Below are 27,124 nucleotides of genomic sequence, written 5' to 3' on the forward strand. Positions count from 1 at the left end.
ATGGACCTTACGGGTGCCCAAGTGGGGCAAACTACCTCTATTCGAAAACAGAACAAACGCTTTACCTCCGGAGCTGGATGAGGAACTTGAAATTTCTATCAGGTAGGTTTTAATATTTAAATAATTTTGGAAAATATTTATAAAGAAATGACACTTTGTTACAATTACCCAAGTAGAGGTAGCCTGACCTTTAAGCTGCTTCTGACCTATCTATATTTATTACGTGCATCTAGTGAATGTTGAGTTGCCCTTGTATAAATTGTACATTCCACAAAACCTTAATCCTGAAGAGTGTTTGTGGGGCCTGGAAATATGGAAGAGATGCCAATAAATTGTTTTCCTTCCGTGACAGCAGTTTCTTTAAAAAAAGAAAAAAAATCAATCAATTAACACACAATGCCTATCAAAACTTTCTAAGTGAATGAATGTGTGGGGTGAGAAATTTGAAAAACTATTTTCTGGGATATATTGTATTGTAAAATATTGACGGTGACACACACTTTTAATATAAAACCTGAAGTTTATGTATATATCATAATATTTAATTTTAACTTAAAAATTCATCAGTTTCTTTTTTTAGTGAAGAAAATATATCATGTACAAAATGCAAAATTTCATTGCAATTAATAGCAGATATCCTTGATTCTAATTGTTTCTAAGTTTGCAAATTAAGCATTAAATTCCAAGAGGAAGTAGTTAAGCATAATTGTAGAAGATATCTGATATACAATAAGCTAAAAGCAAACAATTTCATTGAGCCTTTGAAAGAAAATAGACTATATTTCCTGGTAACAACTGAATAATAAAATGTATTGTGTCAACTAGAGTTATAATAATATAGAGTGAGAAATCAGTAGACTTTTGATATTAAAAAAACACATTACTTCCTCATTCAAGAAAGATAATGATTTTCAAAAATAAACTACTGCTGGTTTCAGAATTAAATTTTGGATATTTTCATTATTAAAGTAACTCATGCTTAAGTAACATTTTTTCTTATTTTGGTTTAGTTTTGTTGCAGATTTATAAACTATCATTTAAAATGCTTAGACTAACATGTTAAAATTCACATTAAAATCTCTTAAAATTTTATTTGTAATTATGAAACTATTCATACTTTTCCTAAAGAATAGCAAATCCATTAGTAATCAATTAATTTCTAAAACTAATTTTAAACAACTAATTTGAAGATATTGTCTAAATTGCTTTCCTTCTTAATGCTTACCTTGTCAAACAAATTGATAACCAAAAAAAAAATTGGAAGTTCTTATGAAGATAAATTAAACCATGGTGCATGTTTCTACAACTCATACTTTCAAGTTACTTATTAAAAAGGAAAAAAAAAAGAAACCTACTCAGGATAAAGGATTGTAGACAAAGTTACATAATCCACTTCAGGCTGTAATTTCTAAGAAGGGTGCAATTAAATTTATTTTTGCTAAACAATAGTTTCAGGTTGATTGATTTACAGTCTATGACTACTTGCAAATTCTTAGCAAAGCAGACATGATGCCTCTCAATCTTTACTGAGTCTGCTTCTCCAGTCTTATCTTTCATCTCTTGCCACTCTACCCATGCCTGCATGCACTTCACTATAAAGCATGTGAACACAGGGTTCCACTTGTCTTGAAAACTTCCTGACTCTATCCTATGTTTGTCTGACTGGGACCCGCTTAGTCATCCTTCAAGGATTATCTAAAATTCATCCCCTTTCTGAAACCTACCAGTTCCATTATTCCCAGACCCACACCCTCAACACAAAGTTCAGAGTTGGCCACAGGTTTTAACATTTGATTCCCTAACAGTTTGTCTTACTTATTCATTTTTTCTGTTCCCATCTCCTGGCACTTAGAAGGAACTTAAAAACAGCTTTAGAGTATTATTTAACTAGTGAAAAATGACACCTATGAATAGGTGAATTGTAAATTGTCCTTCCCTATAGCGTTTATACTATTAAAAAATATTTCTGCTGTTGGACCATTAATTAACTAATCAGGAAATGAATCAAAGAAATACCATACCAGACCTTATTTGATTGTTAAAAATAAATTCTTTATGTATAGCAAAATAAAAGTCTACAACACTACAAATATTTACATAGGAGCTGCACTAACTTGTGTATCTTTGTGTTAGCAAATCTTCATTTTCATTGATGTTGTCTTTAGTATGTGAGGCTTGTGGCTGAAAAGATCAGCACATGACCATCTCTTACCATTCTGTGCAAACATGGCTATGGGCTTCCTTGGCTCGTTGCTAAGTCACCTTGTTTGTTGTATTCTAACTCTTTAACTTGAACTGTTTGCTATGGTCTGAATGTTTGTGTCCCCTGAAAATTCACATGTTGAAATCCTTACACCCCGTATGATGGTGTTGGAAGATGAGATCTTTAAGAGGAGGCGATTAGTTTATGAACGTGGATCCTTCATAGTGCTTTTATGGAAGAGATCCCACAGAGCTCCAAAGCCACTTTTGCCATAGGAGGAGAAAAGAAGTCTGAAACTCTGCACCTTTATCTTAGACCTCCAGCTTCCATAACTCTGAGAAATAAATGTCTGTTGTTTATAGACTGCCTAGTCTGTTGTATTTTGTTATAGCAGCCCAAATGGACTAAAACCCTACTATTATGAAGTTAGCATGAACATCCTCTTTGACCGAGTCAGCTGACTTTGAAGTACAGACTTCTCTCCTTTTTCGACATCTGTCTCACATAACACTATTTTAGAAATTTCTTCCTCTTTTGGTTTCCCTGAAATCACACTTTATTTTCTCATTTTGTAAAGTCTACTTTTTAAGAAATCCAAATTCCTAATTATATCATTCTCTACCATCAAACCTCTTCTCATTTTTATCTATAGTTAATCCCTCATCTCTTTCATTTATTCCCAAAATATCAGCTCTGTATGGATGACTCCCAGTTCTGCACAGCCTATGCCTTAAACTTATGTGCACTCCATTTCCAGTGCTTAACCGCAAGGGCATCTTTTACCAGTTTAAACCCAATAAATATTAAATTTATGGAACTTATGAAATGTTTTCAAACAATCCTAGTGATTATCATTATTATTTTATTTTCCCATCATAAAAATTTTTTCTGATCATCTTTGATTCTTTCTTGTTCGTAGTAAAGCATATTGAAATATATCAAAGCCCTCTTTTTCTCCCTGTAATTAACTTTTTACTGCCCTTTCCTATCTGTCAGGCATTTTGTTTGGCTTTTTCCACCCTAATTCACTTCTTTCCTTCATCTTGGGCACATAGTTACCTCTGCCTCCAGCTGAGAATTGCCACGTGACTAATTGCTATGTGCCAGTGGAATATGAGCAGAAGAGAAGTATGCAACTTCCACCTCACTTGCTTAAAAGATGCGCGCTGAGTTTACTCATCCTCTTTTTTTTCTGCTGACTGTAAAGCATTACACTTTGAGCAGATTTGGGAGCTATATATTCAACAGGCTGGAGCAAGCCCCATGTTCCTAGGATGTTTTCCCGGTAGAGAACCAATTACCCATCTTGGACTGAGAGAGTAACCTTCAGTTTAGTTTTTTATTTGGGTCCTTTGATAAAACATTTTAGCCTTGACTATAACCTGCTAATTATTATCAAATCAACAGTCAAGCCTCTGTCTTCAACATTTCATACCAGCGTCACTGCAGAGTTCTCATTCATTAGTCTTCTTTCTCTTTCTCATTCATAGAGAAGCAGAGGCCAGGACTTTGGGCTTAAATTCTCGTTCAGACTGTAGGAGAGGATCACAGCTTTCTTGAATGTTGCAATAAATAGAATTGAAGCTAAAAATGTAGATGTACGGCATCTTGGAAAGAAATTGAAATAAATATCAGGCAGTCTTTCCAACTGAATGTCCCATCCAAATAGTCCAGGCACTGGAGGAATCCAATAATAAGACTATAGGACAGAAACTGGAGAAACCAAATGGCAGTAGGAGAGTTCGAGGCAGAAGGTGGGAGATAAAGCCTGGAGAGATTCCTGAAGCTGGGAAGAAGTACCTTGGAAATTTTTAGGAGGAATATAGCCTTGGATGGAAGTAGGGAGGGAAGTGCATGGATGCTAACCTAGACATCTCTTACTTGTCCACTTTCTAAGGCATCTTTGAGTTCAACAGATGGATTGGTTTCTCCCTAACTAGGGACAAACAACTTCAAATTAGTCTTACTAAATGCTTTTGTTACTGGACCAAACTTGGGTCCACTCAGCCACACGCAGTAAAGCCAATCTACTGACACTGTGCTGAAGGAAAGTGCAGCATTTATTGCCGGGTGCCAAGCAAGGAGAACAGGCAACTCATGCTTAAAAGACCCAAACTCCTCAATGGCTTTCAGGGAAAGGGTTTTAAAGACAGTGTGCGGGAGGGGGCTGCAGGGTGTGTGATCACCTTGTGCACAATTCTCTGCTTGGTTGGCATCAAGGTGAAGTTTCAAGCATCATCAGCCTTATGGTTTAAACCAGTCTAGGATCTATGTTTTTATGGTCAGCAGTTTTCATCTGGTGGGGGTTTGCTTCCTATAAAAATGATTTAGGAATGTGTGTCAGGCCTTTATCTGTATCTTTCAGGGAACTGTGAGCTCAGTGATTCTACTATGTGGCAGATTTATAGTCTAAATTGTTACCAGTTTCCCAGCCCAACAGCTATTCTTTGTTTCTACATCTTCACATGTCCTAATCATTAACTGTTGAGTCAGCCTTTTGAGACTCAAGGGAGGACTGGGAGACTAAAGCAAAAGCCTTTTACTTCAAAGGACAGGGACACAGGGGTTTGTATGGGGTTTCACTTTCACCATGTCAGTTATGCACTGCATATGTTGAAACATTGTAAACTACAATACTTTTAAAAATCTGGAACCAGCTAGAATTGAAACAACGAAGGAAAAAAGAAAGCCCAGAAATATACCCAAGAAAATGTAAAGCCTCCATATCTAATAAACCCAAGCACCCAAAACCAATAAGGTAAGTGTTGATTTTTCCATAAATGTTTTAGGAAAATTGGCTATCTGGAAAATAACTTATTTAAAACCACCTTAAGTTAGTTCTTCTCCTTAACAGTGTATACCAAAGTAAATTGTAAGCTAATTAAATAATTTAATTCACCTATTCATTAATTCATTCATCCAACAAATATCTATCCGCTCTTGTACCCACTGTGTGTTACACTCAGGGTTGTAATGGTATACAAGATCTACTCTCTCCGTTTAAAGACCTCCGAATTTACATGGGAAGAAAGACAAGTAAAGATGAAAATAGGCAACAGATAGCAATTAGGGAAAGGCTTCCAAGGCGAGACCTCAGCGAGGAGTTAAAGGCAAGACCTCAGTGAGGAGTTAACATTATTCTGGGAAAGAGGAGGACAGTCAGATGTAAAGGAAAGGTTTCTAGCAAGGAGAACAAGGTGTGTTATGACTGGAAGCAAAATAAAATATTTTACTTTCTGAAAACTGCAAGAAGTTCAGTAATGCAGCTATTGACATGTTATATTACAAATGCCCTCTTGGTCTCCACTGCCTGGCCAAAAAATGCAGATAAAGAAAGACAGGTACCGTTTCAAGACATCTTCAATGTTTCCTTACATTCAGGAGAGCAACAGGGAATGCTATACTGACTGCTGGTATGAGAAGAAAAATATGTAAATAAAGGATGTGAGTAGGCAGAATTATTTAAAGTTATTACTGTGGAGAGTGTTTATAGTAAAAGTTGTGCTTACCTTTTCAGAATCATCAGTACATGGGGAGAAAAAGAATGTTAAGGAAAAACAAAACATTAATTTTTAAATACTTTCTTAATCTTATAAATGGAGCTTTCTTGGTAAGTTTCTTCATAATTATTTAATAAAGAAAATGTATTTTTTATTGGCAATTAGTTAAAAAATAAGTATTGGCCGTCTTTTTTGTAGGTTCTTGGACTTTTACTCATGGGATTCGGTACATGGCTTTTATCAGATAGAACTAATTTTTTCACAGCTTTGGGTATGTATTTTCCTTTCTCTAAATCAGACAAGGCATTCAATGTTAAACAATTGCATACATGATTTATTCAGCAGGTGGCAGTATTTCTCTAAACTTCAATAAGTACTGTCCAGTATCTCCTCAGAAGGTCTTTGTCAGTTGGTTCTAAAAACACCTTACTAAATAATAAGCCTTAAATCCAAGACCATAAAGGAGAGAGAATTTGAGAGAGACACCTAGGAACTTTGGACAAGAGAGATGAGAGAAATGGAAGATTGTGGTTGTTCTGCTAACTCTGGACTTTTACAGATTTGTAGACACTTGAAAAGATAATGGAGATCAACACAGTTTCACTGCCCGAAGTTAAATAATCTCTTTTAAAACTCAGTTACCATATCCTGTCACCATCACATAGTTAGAAATAAAATATTCCCTATGGAAACAACTTAAATGTACATCAATGGATGAATGGATAAAAAAGATTACACACACACACACACACACACACACACAAATATACATGTTAGGCACTGTCCCATGAGCTGAGGATACAGTAGTACACAGAAAGATAAAGGGCCTGTCCTCATGGAGCTTAATGCCAGCAAAGAAGACTGGAAAACAGCACATGGAATGCTCCTAATTTGACCCCTGCAAACTTTCCCAGTCTCACCTGCCTGAAACTGTAAATGCCAGCAAAGCTGTGTTTCCTACACACACTGTACTTCTCTGTGTCTCAGAATGCTTCAACCATTCCAACCTAGAGATTTCCAATTATAATTTAAAGCGTAAGCTCAGGTGTTACCTTCTCCAGTAATCTTGTCTACTTCCACCTTCTCCACCTACTAGATTAGGTGCTTTTATACCCAGTGGTGTGTCAGTAAATGTTCTGGGATGGAGTCTTGGTTTACAGTATTTGCTGATTTCTGTGGTTTAAATAATCCCAAGGTGACCAATTACAAGGTGCCAGTGTGGACTGAGTTGGCTTACAGATTCTGTGAAAATTTAACAGTTGGCCTTGATGTGCCAGAACAGTCTGGCTCTAGCACACCACTGCCCACTGCCTCTACTCTTCTACCATAAAACCTAGACATATCTAATTTATTTATCCTCCCTTTAAAAAAAAAATATTTTTTATGCACTATAGCTGTGCCATAGCACTAAGCATTTACCATTTCATCTGTTGACTATATGAATATATACAGCCTCTAGCACAGAGAGCTCAGTCTAGATGGGGAGAGAATAAAATACAGTTTTAATGGGGCCATATTAGCCACTGTCGACTTAAAAAAAAATGCACAATGTGCGAGTTGTGAGTTGAGTTTATTTGAGGTAAAATGAAGACTGCAGCCCAGGAGATGGCATCCCAGATAGCTCTGAGAAACTGTTCCAAAGAGGCAGGGGGGAAGATTAGTATATATGTATTCTTGGTAAAGGAGGAGTACATGCAATCAAATACATTTTTTTTGTAGGGGGTTTCTGCTAGTCACAAGGAGCAGACGTCACCATGTACAGATTTAGTGCTTTTCTAGATTAAGGAGATGCAAGGGTTGGGCTCATAAAATCAGCTCCTGAAAACATGTAACTATCTGAAGACCTGTTCCGCCCATTTTCCAAAGCACAGAATGCCTCATTCCTGGTCTCCACCCTGTATTCCCTTCAGGGAATATTGATGGTCAGCAGCTGCAGCAGCACGTGAGATTTAATCATCCTAGTAGAGGCAGATGGCAAGTGCCCATGGCAAGAGCCAATTTATAGTTGACACCATAAACTCAGGGTTTCATACAAGGGAAACGTAACCCATGTATGTTAGGTACTCAAAATATTTTTGATGAATGAATGAATGAATGGATATATAAATGTTTGGAGGTACATTAGACATAGAAGAATTAACCCTAGAAAAAGTCATCTTCCTTTGTAGAAGACAATAAAGATAAGGTAAAGTTAAAGGGATCTTCTGAGGTTGAAGAAATTCTCTATCATGTCATAAAGGAAGAAAAGTTGTTAAGAGCAAGTAAGAGGTGCTAGAATGAGGTTAAAAAAGAGAGAAAGAATCCTAGTGATTTGTTAACAGCTGCTTAGGGAAACTTTGGGTTGCTGCATTTATTATTAAATAGAAAAAAAGATCACTTAATAATAGCTATTTTGTGGTTTCCACAGATGAAAATAATCACTTGATAGTATACATTTTTCAAATTTTGATTGGAACTGGATCTGCTACTATTCTTCTTTGTCTCTTGGGTTTTTTGGGAATTCACAATGAAATCAGATGTCTCCTAATTCTGGTACGTATTTCATTTCAAAGGCCTGAATTTGTATTCTTGATTTTCAGTGTTCAAGTCACACAAGTGAGAAAGAATGATTTATGTGACTGTAACACTGCAGTATAATGTGCTCTTGGGAGTAAGGCAATGAAGTGCCCCCTCCAAGAAGCTCTTCTAGGTAGAATTTTCTCAGTGAGTTTTCCATGGACCAAATCTGGACCTCAGCACTTACACACTTAGATTTTAATTTTCAACAGAGTCAACAGGAATCCATCTCCTAGGGTGAACTACAATTAACCAAACTTAAATCTGAAGACTAAAATCAGAATAAAGTATGTTAAAGGCAACGAACAATGAAGCTTAGCAGGGAAAAGGAAACATGGCCTGTAGTCAGCACATTTTCTCCCTGCAGGTGTGCCATGTGGGAAACTGACTTGTAACTGAGATCACAATTTATAATTTAACAACGGCCAGACTGTGGCATCTGGCTAGCACACTCTCTCCCCAAGCATATAACATGAAAAGATAAATTATAATCAGGAATATAGACCTGAACATGAGCCATTTACCATACACTGGATAGCTGTGTTACCGAGTCCAAGTTCGTTCTGCTCTCCGCATGACAGGCCAGTGAATCGCAGATGTGGTGTTGAGGCAAGGAATACGAGTTTATTCGGAGAGCTGGCAGACTGAGAAGATGGAAGACTAGTGTCTCCTAGAAACCATCCTTATTGGGGTCTGGATGCCAGTTTGTTTTATAGAATCAGAGAGGGAGAGGCTGTGAGGAAGTAAAGTGAAAGGGCCATCAGTCTTGCAAAAGATCTCCGGGAACAACGAGCCTAGGTGAGGGGATATGTTAATTTCAGCCATTCACACAGGAGGGCAGGGCAGATTGTCTGCCTGTGAGCTGAACAGAGGCACTTTAGTTTAACTTTCAGGCAGAGGGGCAGGGTTCCCTGAAGCAGACCATCATGTGTGATCATAATAACAGAAGTAATGAAAAGCAAAGGTTATAGTCAAAGAAACAGATCTAACGTGGAGTCTGATTTAGCTCTTCCCGGTTACAGGTATGAATGACAATCCACAGATTGAGGTGAAATATAGCCTCTAACATTTTCTTTAAATCAAATTGGTTTTAATTCACAGGCACTTTCCTGTGAGGCAGATAGGAAATTCAAATGTAGCCAAGTGTGCCTCTTGCCAGGAAGAATGCAGAGATACATAACTTTCCTGTAGTACTGAAAGTCTGGGTGGTCACTCTGGATTCTGGTTATCAGTCTACACTAGTTACCATGAAAGCGCTCACTTTCCCAGCTGATGTGGTTCCTTCAGGACTGTGTAGGCCTTCTGCTGTTCGAATGGCCTAGGGCAGCAAAGGCACGGCTGCTCTTCATCCAGTATATACTGTAACAGGGAAGAGCCAATTCTGACTCCGTGGTGGATCTGTTTCTTTTATTTTAACCTTTGCTTTTCGTTGCTTTTGTTATTATAATTGCTGTCTATAGCTGTAAACATACATAATGGCCTGCCACAGGGAACCCTGCCCCTCTGCCTGACTGTTAAACTAAAGTGCCTTTGTTCAGCTCACAAAGAGACGTTCTGACCCTGCCCACCTGTGAAAGGCGGCAGAAAAGAAGAAATTGACACATCCCTTCCTATTTTGCAAGATAAATGGCCTTTTTACTTGACCTCCTCATCTCCTCCTCTCTGTTCAGTAAAAGAAATTGGCATCCAGACCCCGATAAGATGTTTTTTGGGGGACCCTAGTCCCCCATCTTCTTGGTCTGCTGGCTTTCTGAGTAAGGTCACTATTTATTGCCTCTACACCTTGTCTCCCCATTTATTGGCCTGTCGTTCCGGCAAGCAGAGCGAGCTTGCGATAGCAACAGCAGTACAGGCATATCAGTGAAATTCTTTTCTGGAGAATTGGTAAGTAACCATCACCTCCGTTCCTTTCCTGCAGTTTTCCTTCCCTGCGACCTGAGACATTCAACGCTGCCAATGACACAGCAATTAAAGGAGTCATGCCTGACAGCGGAATTAGTTGCTGCCTATTGTTAATAATTGGCACCTAATGTTATTTGAATATTACCCATGGCAGAGGTATTTTAGGCAAAACTGGAAACCACACCTTAATTTCCCTCTGGGATCTTGCCACCTGACCATGGCAATGCTGAGAAGCCAAGTGCTAGCCCCTGTTGCTTTGGGAATCTGCAGACTCTAGGATCAGTCTCAGCATCTTTTTAGTCCAAAAAAATACCTCATTCTCTCTTCTTATTCTTTTCAAAGGCACAGCCTATAGCATGATTTTCTCATGGGGCTTCTGATTCTGGATATGGAAACCAGGACAGAAATGATTTGCAGGAAAATTTTAATTTTCTCCTTGCCACAAATTTCCATTTAGGTAAAGGAGACACAGAACCTACTGTTAATATAATGTTGGGGGTTGAGGATGGGAAAGGAAGGGGGCAACTAGAGGGAGAAAAACATAAACATCTTATAAGTTTCTGCCTTGTGTAATTTAAGTATTAATGGCCTCTGACTGAGAAAGCCTGACAGACCCCATCATAAGGAGTATATAGGATACTAGGATACTACTTAGATCCTGGAGCCAAGACACCATTCTCCCTCCTGGACAGTCCATGGAAAGGTATTGCAACATTTTGCAATCATGACACTTTTGCTACTCTCCTTTGAATTTACCAATACTGTTTTCATGGACACATTTTTTTCTTTAACCATGTTAATTCACGTAGTCAAGCGATGGGTAAATCTTATATAGGGCTAAACACTATTCTCTGACTTTAAAATGATTTTGCATTTTAATCCTTTAATCACGTAGATACTACTTTTGCACTTTAACTCTTTGGTACAGTTTTACTTCCCTGTTAAAAGTTCTCGGGCAGTCTCTCACTGTGCTAAGTGCTAATAACATATAAATACACTGAATATTTCCTCCTTCTGTAGACAGTTAACTGCTGTTAAAAGATAATTTTCAAAGGTAAAATCATGAATCACCTATATGAAAATGAGCATGTATCAGAGACTTTAAATAATTAATAGGGGAACCAGTGAGAAGTAACAACTGGTTTAAATGAGAATTAGACTTATGGAGATTTATATTTTCTATAGACTGTTCATTTGCATTTGCATGAATAGTAATCATTTGCATTGCTATGGAAACTTTTGTAGTACTATCAGAGTTCTGTAAGTTAACTCTCCACAGAGTTGAATAATAGTTTAGTCAAAGAACATTTCATACCCCCACTGAATCAGAAACCTGGGAGGGTCCACTAGACAATAACCAGCTTGCCATTGAAAAGAAACCCAGTGACTTTTTTTTTTTTTAATTGTTTTGTGCAATTTTCCCTTTCTCTATCTGTCTTTACTATTATCCATTGGCAGTGAAGATTAAGTAAGGTATTATGTGTAGAAGTGTTAAAAATCTAAACTTCTAAACAGATCTAAGCACCACATTTTGGTCTCTGAAAATAGGAAATATATCTGTCAAGTAAGCAATTTTAATGGACTATTTTAAAGTGTTAAATGTTTAAAATATGTGAAACTAAGAATGCTAACAGTAAATCATCCTTCTTATATTGATATTGTAGTTAGTAAAATATTCAGAGTGGTAACTTTTAAAATTATTTTGAATTCTAGATAATATGTATCACTATGCACTGCTATGATGAAGAAGATTGAAGTGGCCATAAGTTTAAAGAAAAGAAAATAGTCAAATAATGTGAAAATCATTTTGTTTGGCTTTGGAAAGAAGTATTTTCAGTTTCCAAAGAAATAGTCCAATGTGCATACAGACTTAACTTTACTATTGCCATTGCTTTTGTTACTTTCTCATTATTTTTATTGTTGTTGCTGTTGTTACTTTGTGCGTGATGGAATAGTTTACATGGTAGGTCACAATTTAGTGAGTTCTCCAGTGTTAGCAGAATGGTGTAAGTGAAGGCCCAGATATTTAAGATCCCCCCTATGACAGTTTTAGATCTGAATGAAGAGGGTATCATCAGCAACTCCATTAGACCAAGTAGTCTGTTAGGGTTCTCATGAAACACTATCACTTCTTTCTGTCTCACTCTTATCCAAATGTTCATTGATTTTTTTTCTTTGGCTTTTATTTCAGTAATTTCACTCATGTGTATGAGAACAGGAAACTAAAGCAATACCTATGTATATCTAAAGACTGTACATTTCATGTAATGTGCATTTTCCCATCATTGTAGCATCTAAAAACATATCAGGAGCATAATTCTCATCTCTGCGTTTCCTTTTCTTCAGTATGCAGTACTGTTAACGTGGGCCTTTGGTGTTCAAGTTGTACTTTCAGCACTCATCTTCGCAAAGAAAGAGGAGGTATGGAAACATCATCCTTTTATTTGAAAAAGAAAAGCAGATACTTTATATTATTGAGACCTAAACCTATATTAAAAGCTAAAGGTAAATGTCTTTGAGGGGAAAAAAAGATTCAGTGGAAGTACTAGAATTCCACATAGGAAAGGGACAGGGGTCAGATTGGAATGGTGAGCTAGGAGAACTCATCTTTAACGCTGTCTGCAGAAGATTAAGAATGTTGTAAATAACAAAGAATGTGGGGAATCCAAAATAGGCCCCCCTCGCCAACCCTGGCTACCACTACTGACCCCATCCCTGTACTATATTCTGTTTTTGTAAAGAAATATCTTTAGACTTGTACTAATTTTAAATTTAGCAATTTCATTTAAATAATATTATTGAAGAATTCATATATTTTGTATGAATGCATGCACATATGCACACACACTCAAGTGAGTCCTATAAAGCTGTTTTGGCGGCAAAGCACCGGATCCCAACAAACCAGCCTCTAACTTTTGGGCCTGGTAATGGAAGCTGAATATCACACTTAAGAACCTTTAACACATAAATACAGTTAATCAGTGCCACCCATATTTTATTTAAGTATTATTCACATACACCTAGTTTAAGAATAAGAACTATCATTTAATAATAACTACCATGTGCCAGAGACTAATAAGCACTCTATTGGCACTATATTAATTATCCTCACAACAGCTCCTAGAGATGTACTATAAGTCTTACTTTTTAGAACAGGAAACTGAGGCTTTGAAAGGAGAAATACATGCTAAAATATATCATAGCCAAATGACGGGGTCTGCACTCTAACACTCGTTAACTGATCCCAGAGATGACAGCTTTGTTTATATCACTTGCTTTCTACATTCAAACTGGATTGAGCTCTCATGAGCCTCCAAATATTTTATGTCATTTACAGTGCCTAACTCAGCGTTGGAGATGCGCTAGGTCTTCACCGGTTGTTTGTCAAATTGAATATGTGTGAGGGAGTTTTATTTATATAGTAGTCCCCTAGATGATATGTGAAAATCATTTTTACTCTTACGTAAGGTGTGGTTCATATGCACTCTTGAGTCTCCCAAATAATGCTTTAGAAGATAAATGAGGACATAAGTCTGCCCCCTCTCTACAACAATATAAAGTGGAAAACATCACTTTCTATTCTAAATAAAAATTAACTTAGAGAATAAGTTAAATAGATTACCTACAGATCTAAATAACATGTATTTTATTCCAATCTTTTTAAATGTATGAAAGCATAGATATGTAAGTTTGTAAGAGTTTAACTTGTGCAGATGTCTTAATTATTGTAGTATTCCCACAAGTTATTTAATTTTCATTATTCAGACAGCATTTACGAGAAATTATTAGACTAGAATTCAAATGAATTATATTTAGAAGTCTCAGCTCTTCTTTATTCATGTAAACAAAGCAGATATCATATTCTCTGAGTATGTATATCCTTGTTCATAAAATGCAAATAATATCTCACCTTTCTACCTTCTTTTTTTTTTGGCTGCTCTGCGTGGCATAAGGAATCCTCATTCCCTGACCAGGGATCAAACCCATGCCCCTGCAGTGGAAGAACAGAGTCCTAACCACTGGTCCACCAGGGAAGTCCCTGGCCTTTCTACCTTTTGCTATTTTACAGGATCAAATTAGGAATTAGTTATGAAAGTCATATAAACTTTTAAATGCTTAAGTAAGTTCCTATTAAAAACTACCTCTGCAATAGCTAGATTTCAAAATAGCAGTTTTACCCCAAACTTTCAGATATGATTGTTTTTGTTTTAGCATTGTGAAAAGATAATTTTTTTAATTAAAAATCATAATTCTTTAAAAAAATATACAATAGACACAGGTCAGTAATTTGTTTAACATCTTGATTAATTCAGGAACCAGTTAAGATATAAAAATCAATTCAAACACAAGTCCAAAGAGAAGACACTTATGTAGATACAAAATCAACACAAAACAGGCTTGGAAAGGGGACAGATCAGTTCCATCCCCACCAGGAAAAATTCATCTGCATTTCTCTGACAAAGAATCATTTGCTTAACTGTAGTTTTCTACAACTTAACAAAGTTCTAAAATAAATTAAAAACTAGAAAAGGTACAGAATCAGAGGACCCTGAAGGTATATTAGAGAAAGCCTAGTTTTCATTGAAAACATCCTCAGTCATCTTTTTCCGCCCATTTAAAAGCCTTTTACAGTTTTTCTTGAAGGTATAAGAAGACATGTAGAACCCTTCGACATTCAGGAGAACAGCACATAACTTTCTCCCTAATTATAAAATGTCTAATGTAGTCTTCCTATAGATCACAATGTGAAAGACCGAAGGCCTGCACACTCACTGATTGCTAAAAATAGTGATAAGGAAGAAAGAAACACCTAGAAATAAGTAGAAAAAAAACAAACTGACTTTGAATACTTTTTGTGAGGAACCATAAGGATAGTTTCTATCAAATTTTCACTTTTAACAAAATTTTCAACAGGTTCGCCAAGTATGGCATGATAAAATTGATTCAGTCATTTCTGAGTATGGATCTAAGGATTTGCCTGAAGACATACCGAAGTGGAAAATTCTGAATGTTCTGCAGAAAACAGTAAGATGAAATTAGCATAAAACTAAAAATTAGATGCCAAAGGTGATCACTGCTGAGAAGTGGGGAGACAAGGAAGGACAGCAGATTGGGCACAGGAATGAGAGGCTCTTGTATTTCATCTAAACCAACAAGGTGGGATAGGACTGTCTAAATTTACAGATCTTGAGTTTTATTCTTCTTTTGTAATGTGTATCTCCTTTTCTGGGTTAACTGATATGCATTTTAATGTATATCATCTGTAAAAGTGTTGAGAGTCTTCTGCCAAGTGGAGTAATCTTCCCTGTTGCACCCATGGGGAGGTAAGGTCTAAGCACAGTCCTGGTAGCAGGGTATCTTGGTGATTATCATTTGAGGTAACCTTGTAATCCTGGATAAGAAACCTTCTTAACTTCAGGTACCCTATTAACAAAATAGGCAGAATAACCCCTACCTCTGGTTGTTAAGAATAAAGCAAGGGGGACTTCCCTGCCAGCGCAGTGGTTAAGAATCCACCTGCCAATGCTGGGGACACAGGTTCGAGCCCTGGTCCAGGAGGATCCCACATGCCACAGAGCAAATAAGCCCATGTGCCACAACTACTGAGCCTGCACTCTAAAGCCCGTGAACCACAACTATTGAGCCCACTTGCCACAACTACTGAAGCCCACGTGCCTAGAGCTCGTGCTCCGCAACAAGAGAAGCCACTGCAATGAGAAGCCCGCACACCACAACAAAGAGTAGCCCCCACTCGCCGCAGCTAGAAAAGGCCCTCTCACAGCAACAAAGACCCAATGCAGCCAATAAATAAATAAATTTAATTAAAAAAAGAATAAAGGAAGTAACATAGGGGATATAGAGAAAACTTTGGATCTGGGACATAGTAAGCAACTAATATTTGTTAGCTAATGTCGTTAGGATTATTATTTCACAATTCAGATTTTTCTCAGCAAGGTAAGGGAATGTATGTAGTCAGCTAAATGGTTTACAAGAATAGTCAGCACGGGAACATAGAAAGTACTTCATACAAAGAAAAACAAACAAACATTTAATAGCACCAGGCTTTTTTATAGGTGCTTTTCATATATTAACTCATTTAGTCCTCCCAACCCAACGAGGTAAGAACTATTATCTTCATTTTATTAATGAAGGTCAGAGAAATTGAGTAACTTAGCCAGTTACTAAGTTTCTCTGCCACATGGCTAATGAGTGGCAGAGTCAAGATTCAATCCCAGACTATCTAGCACTAGATTTTGTACTCAACTACTACACCAGAGCCTCACATAAACAATTATTTTTAGTCCATTTAATAATAAATGCTTTTTAGGAGAATTTAAATGTAATATAAATGATTCTATTCATTGTATTTTTTCTCTGGTGTATGTGATCTGAACATGTATTGCATTTTCAGATTGCATTATGACTGAGAGCAGGGTATCAAACCTTCCTAAGGTCATAAACTGATAATTAGGAAAACAGTTCTATATGTATGACATCACTATTATTAATGAGAATCCAGGTTACAGTTCCTAGCCATGAATATCATTGAGATAGTAGATGTACGTTTGATTGTTAAAACTAACTTTCAATACCCAAACTCTAAAGCATTATTTTAGTCATTTGACATTTCCAAGACTGTGACAAGGCTGTTGGTATATATTAGGCATAGGCAGTACTGATATTACAACTTTCAATAACAAGTTTAGAAAATAATTAACTACTCCAACTTTCTCTTATTTCTAGGTGACAAATATGAGGGTGAGACAAAAATTATCCGCACTCAGGTTATGTTAAAACTGTTGGCCGCACTGTCTTAACAGTGCTTTCTGTTCAAGGCTGCTGTCTCCCCAGTCACGTCTGTGCAGGTGTGAACATGTTACATCAGTTCATTTGTAACTGTGGTGTGAGCAAAATTGGATGCCCCACTTGTGATTTGCACGAAAGAAGAGCAGCGTGCAGATTCCTTTTTTTGTGGTCTGAGGGTGTGTACGTTCGCACACTTCTGCCCACACTGTCAACACTCTGCAAAACTTCATTTTGAGGTGTTAAAGTATCCTCCCTGTAGTCCTGATCTTGCTTCATTAGACTTTCACCTGTTTGAAGCAGCTCTACGAGGACGAAGTTTCACTTCTGATAAAGAAGTGAAGACAACGGTGCATTCATGGTCACAGCTCAGCCTAAAATATTTTTTAATGAGGGAATGCGAAAGCTTGTTGACAGATGGACAGAGTGTATTGAAAAGCAATGATATATTTGTCTTTTCTAAAAGTTAATTACCATAATTTCTACAGCCAGAGTGCAGATAATTTTTGACTCACCCTCATATATAAGCTGATTCTTTCATATTGTCCCAACTCAACTTGACAGGATTGGAAATGAGACATTTCATAGATGTTTGCTCATTTCTTTGACTATTTTCACTATTATCTTCTTAGTTTTTTTGTGGCAACTTTTCACACAATACAAAATATAAGGTTAATGTCTCATATTAATCCTAAGAAAGTAGAAATAGCCTTGAGTCTCTATGTATGTTAAACACATATGGCAGCATATTTTGGATAAATTATGAAGAAAACTGTTATAGTTAGGAGAAGAGATGGCTAAGGTGATCCTCTCTTCCATGTTCTGGCTTTAAACATGGTTTAGTAAATCAAGTATATCTTTCATCCTGAGCTGCTATAAGGTAAATTCAGATAGAACAATTTCATTCAAGCATAGCCCACTTATATGAGTAGAGATCTTTAGCTCTGGTTAACATCAACCATAGCAGCAACAAAGTAATGGATTAAACAAACAAAAATATACTTATTGTTTTAATTCCCTACATGTCAATGGAGAATAAATTAATAAATTTATCACAAAACACTTTAATATGCATAGGATTTATATAATTAACTGAATTTTGAATATTTTATAGTAAAACTTACAAAATCTTTTTCCTAGTTACAGTGTTGTGGCCAAAAAAATTACACGGATTGGATAAAGAATAAGCATAAAGAAAATTCAGAACAGGTGCCATGTTCTTGCACAAATTCTACATTAAGAAAGTGGTTTTGTGATGAGCCACTGAATGCAACTTACCTAGAGGTAAATAAATATAAGTCAAGCCTTCTCCCAGTGTTTACGGTACTTTTTATTTTCTGCAAGTCATTTTAGAATTCTGAGCAAATTTTTATATTAAAAACAATGTCATTCATAGTTATTAGGTTCTTAAGCAACTTCGCTAAAATGGAAGAAACCTTAGCGAGGTCAACTGTACTATTTCAGTTACATAACAAATGAATTAGACTTTCTGGAGCATGTGATATAAGTTCTCCTAGAACTTGGGATACCATCAACTTTCTCCTCAGCCATCATTTGATGGAGGAGGCCCTTTTGGCAAGTCTATTGTACAAGCTGGTAAAGGAGTTGCAGTAGCAGAAGTAAAGAGGCATGAGGTTTGGCAAAAACTGAGGGTGGAAACACCAGCAGTGACAAAAATGGTGTTTAGGTAAAGGTGGCAGAAGCAAGAGTAGAGGTTCATCTGTAGCAACTGCTATTTACAGATATGGAATATTGATAAACTAGGGATTTCCATCCCAAGAACTTCTAATACTTTGTGTAGTTCATATACTGATGTTATTCTAATTTTAAAATGTATCTTTCAATAACATAATTCATTCATGGATAAATGGAGCATTATGTTTCTTAAAAGGTTCTCCTGTTTGGGAAATATCACTCTAGGCAGTAGTATGCTGAATTACAGTAGTGTGCAGAAAATCAAATCCCTCTCAAAATTTACTAAATTTCTGATTTCAACTACATGACAACATCTTAGCGACTTTAACAGTAGCAACTGAGGCGTCCCGCAATTATATGAAGCCTTCTGGGCTAATAAGTCCAGTCTTCAGTTAGACACTGACTTGCTTTTTAGACTTTGGTAAGTTACTAATCTCTGTGTCTCTCCTTCTTTGTAATGGAATTATGTATAAAAACACTTCATCTCCAAGTCAGTCTAAGTAAGTTCTTTTCCTTAGGGTTGTGAAAATAAAATCAACACATGGTACCATGCTAATGCTTTAACATTAATTGGAATTAACTTTGGACTTTTGGCTTCAGAGGTAAGCTTTTGTTTATATGTTTAAAGTATAAACTGTATAAAAAAATTTTTAAATTTATATAAAATTTAATAATAAATTATATAAAAAATTAAGTATAAACTATATAAGATAAACTGTAGAATAACCAGATGGAGACCTAATTAGACAAATTAATCTAGTAGGAGCCAGGACACTGAGACTACTTACAGCCAGGAGAGGAACAGGTCCCAACTGAAGGTGATATCCCTAAATCAGCCTGAGTGGAGCCTAATAAGTTATCATCCTGGGAGATAGTGATTTCATTGCTTTGTGATTTTTTAAAAAAATATCAATACTTCATATCTCGGCAGTGAGAGGACCATGTTTGGCAGTCTACAATCTGGCAAATTTCATAAATCTAGGTAGATGTTTGACATTAGTAAATGTATTCACTCAATTACTCATTCATTGCCTCATTCATTCATTCAATAAATCTGGAGGGGGGAAGAACATCTACTGTGTGTCAGATATTGTACTAGATGTTAGAGATACAATGGGAAGCAAAATCTACATATTCCTTGACCTCCAGGGTGCCAACTGCAGAATCAAGGTTCAGAAATAGTATTTCATTCTCCAGTCTCAATGAAGAATGATGAAAGCTAATGAAAGCTATGGATTCAAAGAAACTGTGAGCATGGATAGATTATTATTGTGTAGACTAACACTTTGGAATAAATATATAATGCATGGTTTGGCCAAAATAGGGTACCGAGTTTCATTTTATGTTGATCTGCAAAGGCACTGACCTAAAGTTCCACAAATTCTCTTCGACTGGTAACAGTGTTAGTCTCAGGATGGGAGTAAACAAGACATTTTTATAAGCATTGATATCATTCTTTTTAAATGTTTATTCTCTATTTATTCATGCTGAGGTATTTAAGATAAGACTGAATGGGGAATATTATCTGTGCTCTAGTTTATGTCTCCCCTTTGCAGACCATCTTTCGTGATCATGTAACAAAAAGAGACAGTTTGTAGGAGTGATGACAAAGTTAGAAATATGATGAGAACAAAACATCAGCAGTTCATCGAGGCATCTAGCCCAATAATATTCCATGTAATTAAAACTGAACAGTCTATTCCTTAGCCCCCTCTATAAATGAACTTAGTGACAGCTGGATTACCATATAAAACTCACTCTGCAGACTTCTTATTCACAACCCTATGTACCTTACTCTGAAATTTTCTCACTCTCCTTGATCCCTTTTCCCTTTACAGAATACATTTGGGTGATTATATAGTATTAGCTTTACCAATTATTCTTATTGATTACATTTTGATCTCGTTTCTTTTTTTTCTAGGTTTTGCAATTCTCATTAACTGTTTCTTTCTTCAGACACATCAAGAATAGAATATATGCAGAAAAGTGATCTTTGGATTTAATTTGTCCAGAAGAAACCAGTTAATTCTCAAAATAATCACATTGTATTTTTCTAGTCCAAAAAAAAAAAAGTTTTGAATTACTTTCATTAAGCATAAGATTTATTCAAGTCATTGGTTATATGTAACATAGAATTATTAGATATTAAAATAATAACATAGAATTATAATTGGATATTATAATTATTGAATATTATAATATATTCACCCTATGAAATTTTTATTAATTTGGTTTTTCAAAATCTCAAATTCTGGGGAGACTAGAATTGACATATATACATATTGATACTATGTATAAAATAAATAACTAATGAGAACCTACTGTATAGCACAGGAAACTCTATGCAGTGCTCTGTGGTGACCTAAATGGGAAGGAAATCCAAAAAAGAGAGGATATATGTATACGTATAGCTGATTCACTTTGCTGTATAGTAGAAACTAACACAACATTGTAAAGCAACTATACTCCAATAAAAATTAATTTAAAAAATATCAAATTCTGCAGTTCATAACTTTACCTTGACTTACTTTATGAATTCAGAGGATATCATCATATATAATAATTTCAAAATATGGCAAATTATCACGTTTTGAGTTTCTTATATAGAAAAAATACCTATATGATGTTCAGAAAGTACCAGTTGTAACATGTACTTTACATTTGCAAATTTAAGGAAACAGTAATGATTTATAACAGATTTAAAAGAAAGATTGAAAAATCTTCATGACACTACCTCAACATTGAATTAATCATTTATTTCTCTCTTCTTCTAATGCTTGCAAGTGGATAATAAATTTAAAATTTTACAGATTTGGATATACTTTAGTGGCAATAATAAAATATTAAAATAGCAATGAATTTTTAACTATACAAAAATAATCTAAATACTCTCTGAATTCTCATACTCATTACTTTCTCCTCATTTTTTCCCTTTTTTTGTAAGTTTAGTTCTGTACTTGCGTGCACAATTCTCTGAAGGATATAAAAATAAACTACCTGTTTTATTTTCCTAACAATGATACTGTGAGAACAGAAAAAGAAATGTCCTTTGAAAAAATAAAAACTGCTATACAGATAGGTATTATCATATCATTGTTGTCCTTTATAGGAAGACTGCCTTGACCTTGAGGAAATGAAGAAAGAATAGATTAACTGAAGATCCTGCATTTCCTCTCCTATAGAAAGCTCATTCTCATTTACTAATTCAATCATATCTCTTTTCATCTGTCTGTTCAGTACATTGTAGATTTCAGAGGCCTGTGGACTTTTTTTTTTAAGTCAGCACAAAAGAAATAGAATAACCATTTTCTCCAAAGTGACCTGTAAATAGACATGCCTTCTAAATTTAAGGGAAATTCTCTTGGGATTTAAAGCTCATTTTCAAATTTCTATTTTCTCTAACATATGCCACAGGAACACACTAATAGCAAAAATCTCTCTCCTACTTGGGAGTTGAGAACCAACTTAATTGTAATCAAATGAATATTATAGAAATAAATTCTGATATATTTGTTTTTTGTGTCAATGAAACAAAAAAGATATCTAGATACTAGATTGTCCATTTTCAGTTACTACAGTTAAATCACAAAATATATGCACCACTGATCAAATCTATCACCTTTATGATTTTGGGAAACATTGTCTTAACAGATGTTGCTTTACACCTTGAATAAAATAAAGACATTTGCTAAGATAGAGTATATCAGGATCACATCTCTCAATCTTTTTTTTTAATTTCTGAAATAGAAAACTTAGAAAGTTCTGAAAATCAATCTGGATCAGAAGTGAACCAGTGAATTAACATTAAGGGCAACACATAGTCCTGACTTCCCCTTCAAGTTGTCATATCACTTGCAAAAACACATTTAGCTTACTTCAGTCTCCCCATTTTAATTACTTTTCCAAAAATCAGGACTATTTTGTGATGGTGCTATATAAGTGAACTACTTTCAAATTCCTTTTATCTTCTTCTTCCAGATAAAGATGCATGCATTCAGTTAACAAGCATTATGGAGAACCTACCATGTGCCAGGGACATTGCTGACTTATGAGATATGAAGATTATTAGATACATGTATAGTTCCTCTTCAGGGCTAGCTTCAAGGGCATTCAACCTATCTTTACAAGAGCTCCACACTTGGCTTAATACTTGTCAGTTGCCATCTTGAAATTCTTAACTTTTGAACAAGGGACCTCATATTTACATTTTGTACTGGGCTCTCGAAATTAGGTAACCAGCCCTGTCCCTGTAGTGAAACTCAGAGTCAGTTACACATCCTGACATGTGAACAAATAAATTGTATGTATGTTATAATTTTTATGGACATCTGGAAAGAAAATGCCTAAGTTTGCTTTAGAAAATGAGAGGGCACTCCAAAAAGGAAAGTCACTCTTTCAACAGCTATTTATTGAGCAACTGCTATGTGTTGGGCACTAAGTGCTAGAGAAAGAATAGTGAATAAAACAAAACAAACAAAAAATCATGAAGGTTACATTCAATTCGGCAGAACCAAACAACAACACATAAACAAAATTATTACATCAGATGGTAGGAAGTGCTAAAGGGAAAAAATAAGTAGAATAAGGAGTGTTGGGGAATTAGGAAGATTGCAGTTTGAAACAGGCTGTACAAAGATGGCCTCATGGAGAAAATGAGTTTTGAATGAAGAACCAAAGGAGATGACAGGGTAAGGGGAAAGAGCACTGCACGCAAGAGGAAACAGCAAGTAGGAAAGAAGAAAGGACCTGAGACAAGAGTGAGCATGTTAAAGAAAGGGCAAGGAAGCGGGTATGGGGAGAGTGGACTGAGTAGGGGGACTGGGAGGCTGGGGAGGAATGTAGGGAGGTTCAGAGAGGGAACAGGTCTTATAGGGATGTGTCAGCCACTCGCAGGGCTTCAGTTTTTATTGAGTGAAATGGAAAGCAATTAGCAGGTTTTGTACAAGTAACATGATTAGGCTTAGATTTTAATTGGAGCAATCTTGCTGTCATGTTGAAAATATACATAAAAGGCCCAAGAATGGAAGCAGGGAGAATGGATCAGATTTTATTTAATAATCCACGTAAGAGAGGATAGTGGATTTGGCCAGAGAGTAGAGGTGGAGTTGGTGAGAGGTGATCAGATTCTGTGTATGTTTTGTGGTAGAGTCAGCAGAATGTGCCCATAACTTGAATGCAGAGATAGGAGAGAAAAAGAGGAGTCAAAGATGACTTAAGTGGAAGGATAGAGTTATCATATATAGAGATGGGAAAGACTGTGGGAGAAGCAATGTTATTTTAACACTTAACACTTGAAAAATCCACTGAAGTGATGTGTTACATGTCTGCAGACCCCACTAGTCTGTAAGAAACTCAAGTCTAGGGATATTCTGAGTGTCTTTGAAACTCTAAAGCCTTGCTCAGTACTTCACAATGTAGGTGGCCAATAAATGTTAATGATCTTTAATAGGCCCAATTACTCAGTATGCCATCAGTTATAAAACCCTATTATAGCCAGGAATTCCTTGGCAGTCCAGTGGGTTAGGACCCCTTGCTTCCACTGTAGGGCACACAGGTTTGATCCCTGGTCAGCGAACTAAGATCCCACAAGCTGCAAGGTGTGGCAAAAAAACCAAAACCAAAAACAAAACAACAACAAAAAAACCCGAACCAAAAAATAAAACAAATGAACAAAAAAAACCTATTGCCCTCTTAGGTTGTCTCTCTCTATATTTAATGATTTTGATTCCGTTAGGCTATTACAAATATAATCTGTCAAAATTTGTTTGGTAAACAATAGCTGCTAGTTCAGTTAGTCACTGCCACCCACATCTTTCTCCAGCACCTGAATGAGAGATGTTGGCAAAACAAAAACTTCTTTAAGAGGATTTCATTCAAACAAAATTTTAAAAGAATACAAAAGAAATACTGTCAGACAGTCCTGCTTGTTTAATGTTTGCAACATTTTTTAAATATGTGTATGCCTTTATTTTCTCTTTCTGAACTTAGGGGAATAATTCTTCAGGTACATAAGAGCCCCTGGCAAAAAGAAAACAAAAACCGAATGTTTTCTCTGCCATGATATAAGGCTACAAAAGAAAAAAAAAAAAATGCTTTTATTTTTTACACTACCTGTTATGCTTCACTGTTTAACCTCTTTCATTTATTTTTCTCCTCTATTCCTTTTTCTTTTGAAGTCACTCATTAAACGAAAGAGGATAATGGCATATTTCCAGTAAATCTATAAATATTTATTGAATGATAATGGGTTTTAACACTGTATAAATGATAAAACCAAGGAAAGCAGAAGCTATTCCTTGACAAATCAAATTATTTTAAGATTAAGGCTTTGCTAGTATTCTGAATATTTGAAACAAAGTAAAAGGTAACATTTTTGTGCAAGAGCATTTGTAATGTGAAAATAAAGTGTGTAATCAACTGTTGAAAATTAATAAAGCTTATTACTAATTGCATTCAAATACAGTAAACATTCTACTGAATGTCTGAATATTTATGGAATGAAACATGCAGAACTGCTCACCTCTTTAATTAATAGTTCATCTCAGTTGCACATTTTATTTCAGGGAAAAAGTATTGGACCATAGAATATGTTTATAAGAATCTCTACAGTTTTTCTTAATCAGAAAATTCGTTTAATATGTGTGTAAATGTATGAGTATAAATAGCATTTAAATTATTATATCTAGTGGAATTAGAAAGAAGATACATGAAAAAAAATCAGTCATTTCATGATAATTTTCTAGGATATAGACACATTATAGTGTGGGTAAATCATATTTTATAACTGACATTCCAGTGTAAGTTGTTTACTATTTATTCATTTATTTTATTTCACTCAGAAGGAAATGCTAATTTTTCATTTTGAAATGTATTTTATTACTATTGAAACTCCAGATAACAGAAAGTATCGGGAAAGAGTTAAACAACAAAATCAAATTTAACAACAAAATCAGCAATTTTCATGTTGTATTAAGTATATCACTATCTAGTGTGTCTCAATACCACTGAATGAAAATTGGGCAGCATGTCATGGGGCCACAAATTTAAATCAATTGACATTATAAGAATTTCTTCTGTGTTAAAAAAATACGTTTTGAAAGGTCTTGAATACTTTTACAAGAAAATTTGGTAAACATTACTAACAACCTCAAAACTAATATAAAAACAAAAATAAACAAATGGGACCGAATGAAACTTAAAAGCTTTTGCACAGCAAAGGAAACCATAAACAAGACAAAAAGACAACTCTCAGAATGGGAGAAAATATTTGTAAATGAAGCAACCGACAAAGGACTAATCTCCAAAATATACAAGCAGCTCATGCAGCTCAATATCAAAAAAACAAACAACACAATCCAAAAATGGGCAGAAGACCTAAATACACATTTCTCCAAGGAAGATATACAGTTGGCCAACAAACACATGAAAAGATGCTCAGCATCACTCATCATTAGAGAAATGCAAATCAAAACCACAATGAGGTATCACCTCACACCAGTCAGAATGGCCATCATCAAAAAATCTAGAAACAATAAATGCTGGAGAGCATGCAGAGAAAAAGGAACCCTCCCGCACTGTTGGTGGGAATGTAAATTGATACAGCCACTATGGAAAACAGTATGGAGGTTCATTAAAAAACTAAAAATCCAGCTACCATATGACCCAGAAATCCCACTACTGGGCATATACCCAGAAAAAAACATAATTCAAAAAGATATATGTACCACAATGTTCACTGCAGCATTATTTACAATAGCCAGGACATGGAAGCAACCTAAATGTCCATTGACGGATGAATGGATAAAGAAGATGTGGCACATATATACAGTGGAATATTACTCAGCCATAAAAAGGAATGAAATTGAGCTATTTATAGTGAGGTGGATGGACCTAGAGTCTGTCTTACAGAGTGAAGTAAACCAGAAAGAGAAAAACAAATACCATATGCTAACTCATATATATGGAATCTAGACAAATGGTACTGATGAACCTAGTGGCAGGGCAGGAATAGAGATACAGACATAGAGAACAGACTTGAGGACACCAGGGAGAGGGAAAGCTGGGACGTAGTGAGAGAGTAGCATTGACATATACACATTACCGAATGTAAAATAGATGACTAGTGGGAAGCTACTACAGAGCATAGGGAGATCAGCTTGATGCTTTCTGAAGACCTAAAGGGATGGGATAGGGAGGTTGGGAGGGAGGCTCAAGGGGGAGGGGATATGGGGATATATGTATACATATAGCTTATTCGCTTTGTTGTGCATCAGAGATTAACACAATACTGTAGAGCAATTATACTCTAATAAAGATTAAAAAAAAAAAACCAGTCACAACACTGAGAGGGTTATTTTTCAAGTCTCTGTGAGATAAAGATACTGAGTTTTAGTGTATACTTTTGTGTCTATTGATGTTTGACTTTCTGTTATAAAAATTTTCTTTCAAATCCAACCTGCCTGGG

General features: G+C 35.7%; 1 protein-coding gene across 5 annotated transcripts; it reads left to right on the top strand.

The window, feature by feature from the left end:
• The first annotated feature begins 35 nt into the window (after positions 1 to 35).
• TSPAN19 (tetraspanin 19) lies at positions 36 to 20,784 on the top strand. 5 transcript variants are annotated; one of them, XR_009054831.1, is made up of 10 exons: positions 36 to 102; positions 5,721 to 5,813; positions 5,902 to 5,974; positions 8,111 to 8,235; positions 12,508 to 12,582; positions 15,076 to 15,186; positions 18,106 to 18,249; positions 19,179 to 19,262; positions 19,810 to 19,908; positions 20,582 to 20,644. XR_009054831.1 is itself a non-coding variant. In XM_057743162.1 (9 exons), exons 2-9 carry the CDS (start codon positions 5,733 to 5,735, stop codon positions 20,648 to 20,650), a joined length of 762 nt encoding a protein of 253 aa, XP_057599145.1. In that variant the 5' UTR covers positions 36 to 102; positions 5,721 to 5,732; the 3' UTR covers positions 20,651 to 20,784. The 5 variants fall into 5 exon arrangements, 4 of the variants coding, with proteins under 4 accessions (XP_057599145.1, XP_057599146.1, XP_057599148.1 ...); XM_057743162.1 differs by lacking the exon at positions 19,810 to 19,908 and having other exon boundaries at positions 20,582 to 20,784; XM_057743163.1 differs by lacking the exon at positions 20,582 to 20,644 and having other exon boundaries at positions 19,810 to 20,101.
• The last annotated feature ends 6,340 nt before the right edge of the window (positions 20,785 to 27,124 follow it).

This window comes from Hippopotamus amphibius, chromosome 7 (genome assembly GCF_030028045.1).
Source record: "Hippopotamus amphibius kiboko isolate mHipAmp2 chromosome 7, mHipAmp2.hap2, whole genome shotgun sequence".
Lineage (NCBI taxonomy): Eukaryota > Metazoa > Chordata > Mammalia > Artiodactyla > Hippopotamidae > Hippopotamus > Hippopotamus amphibius.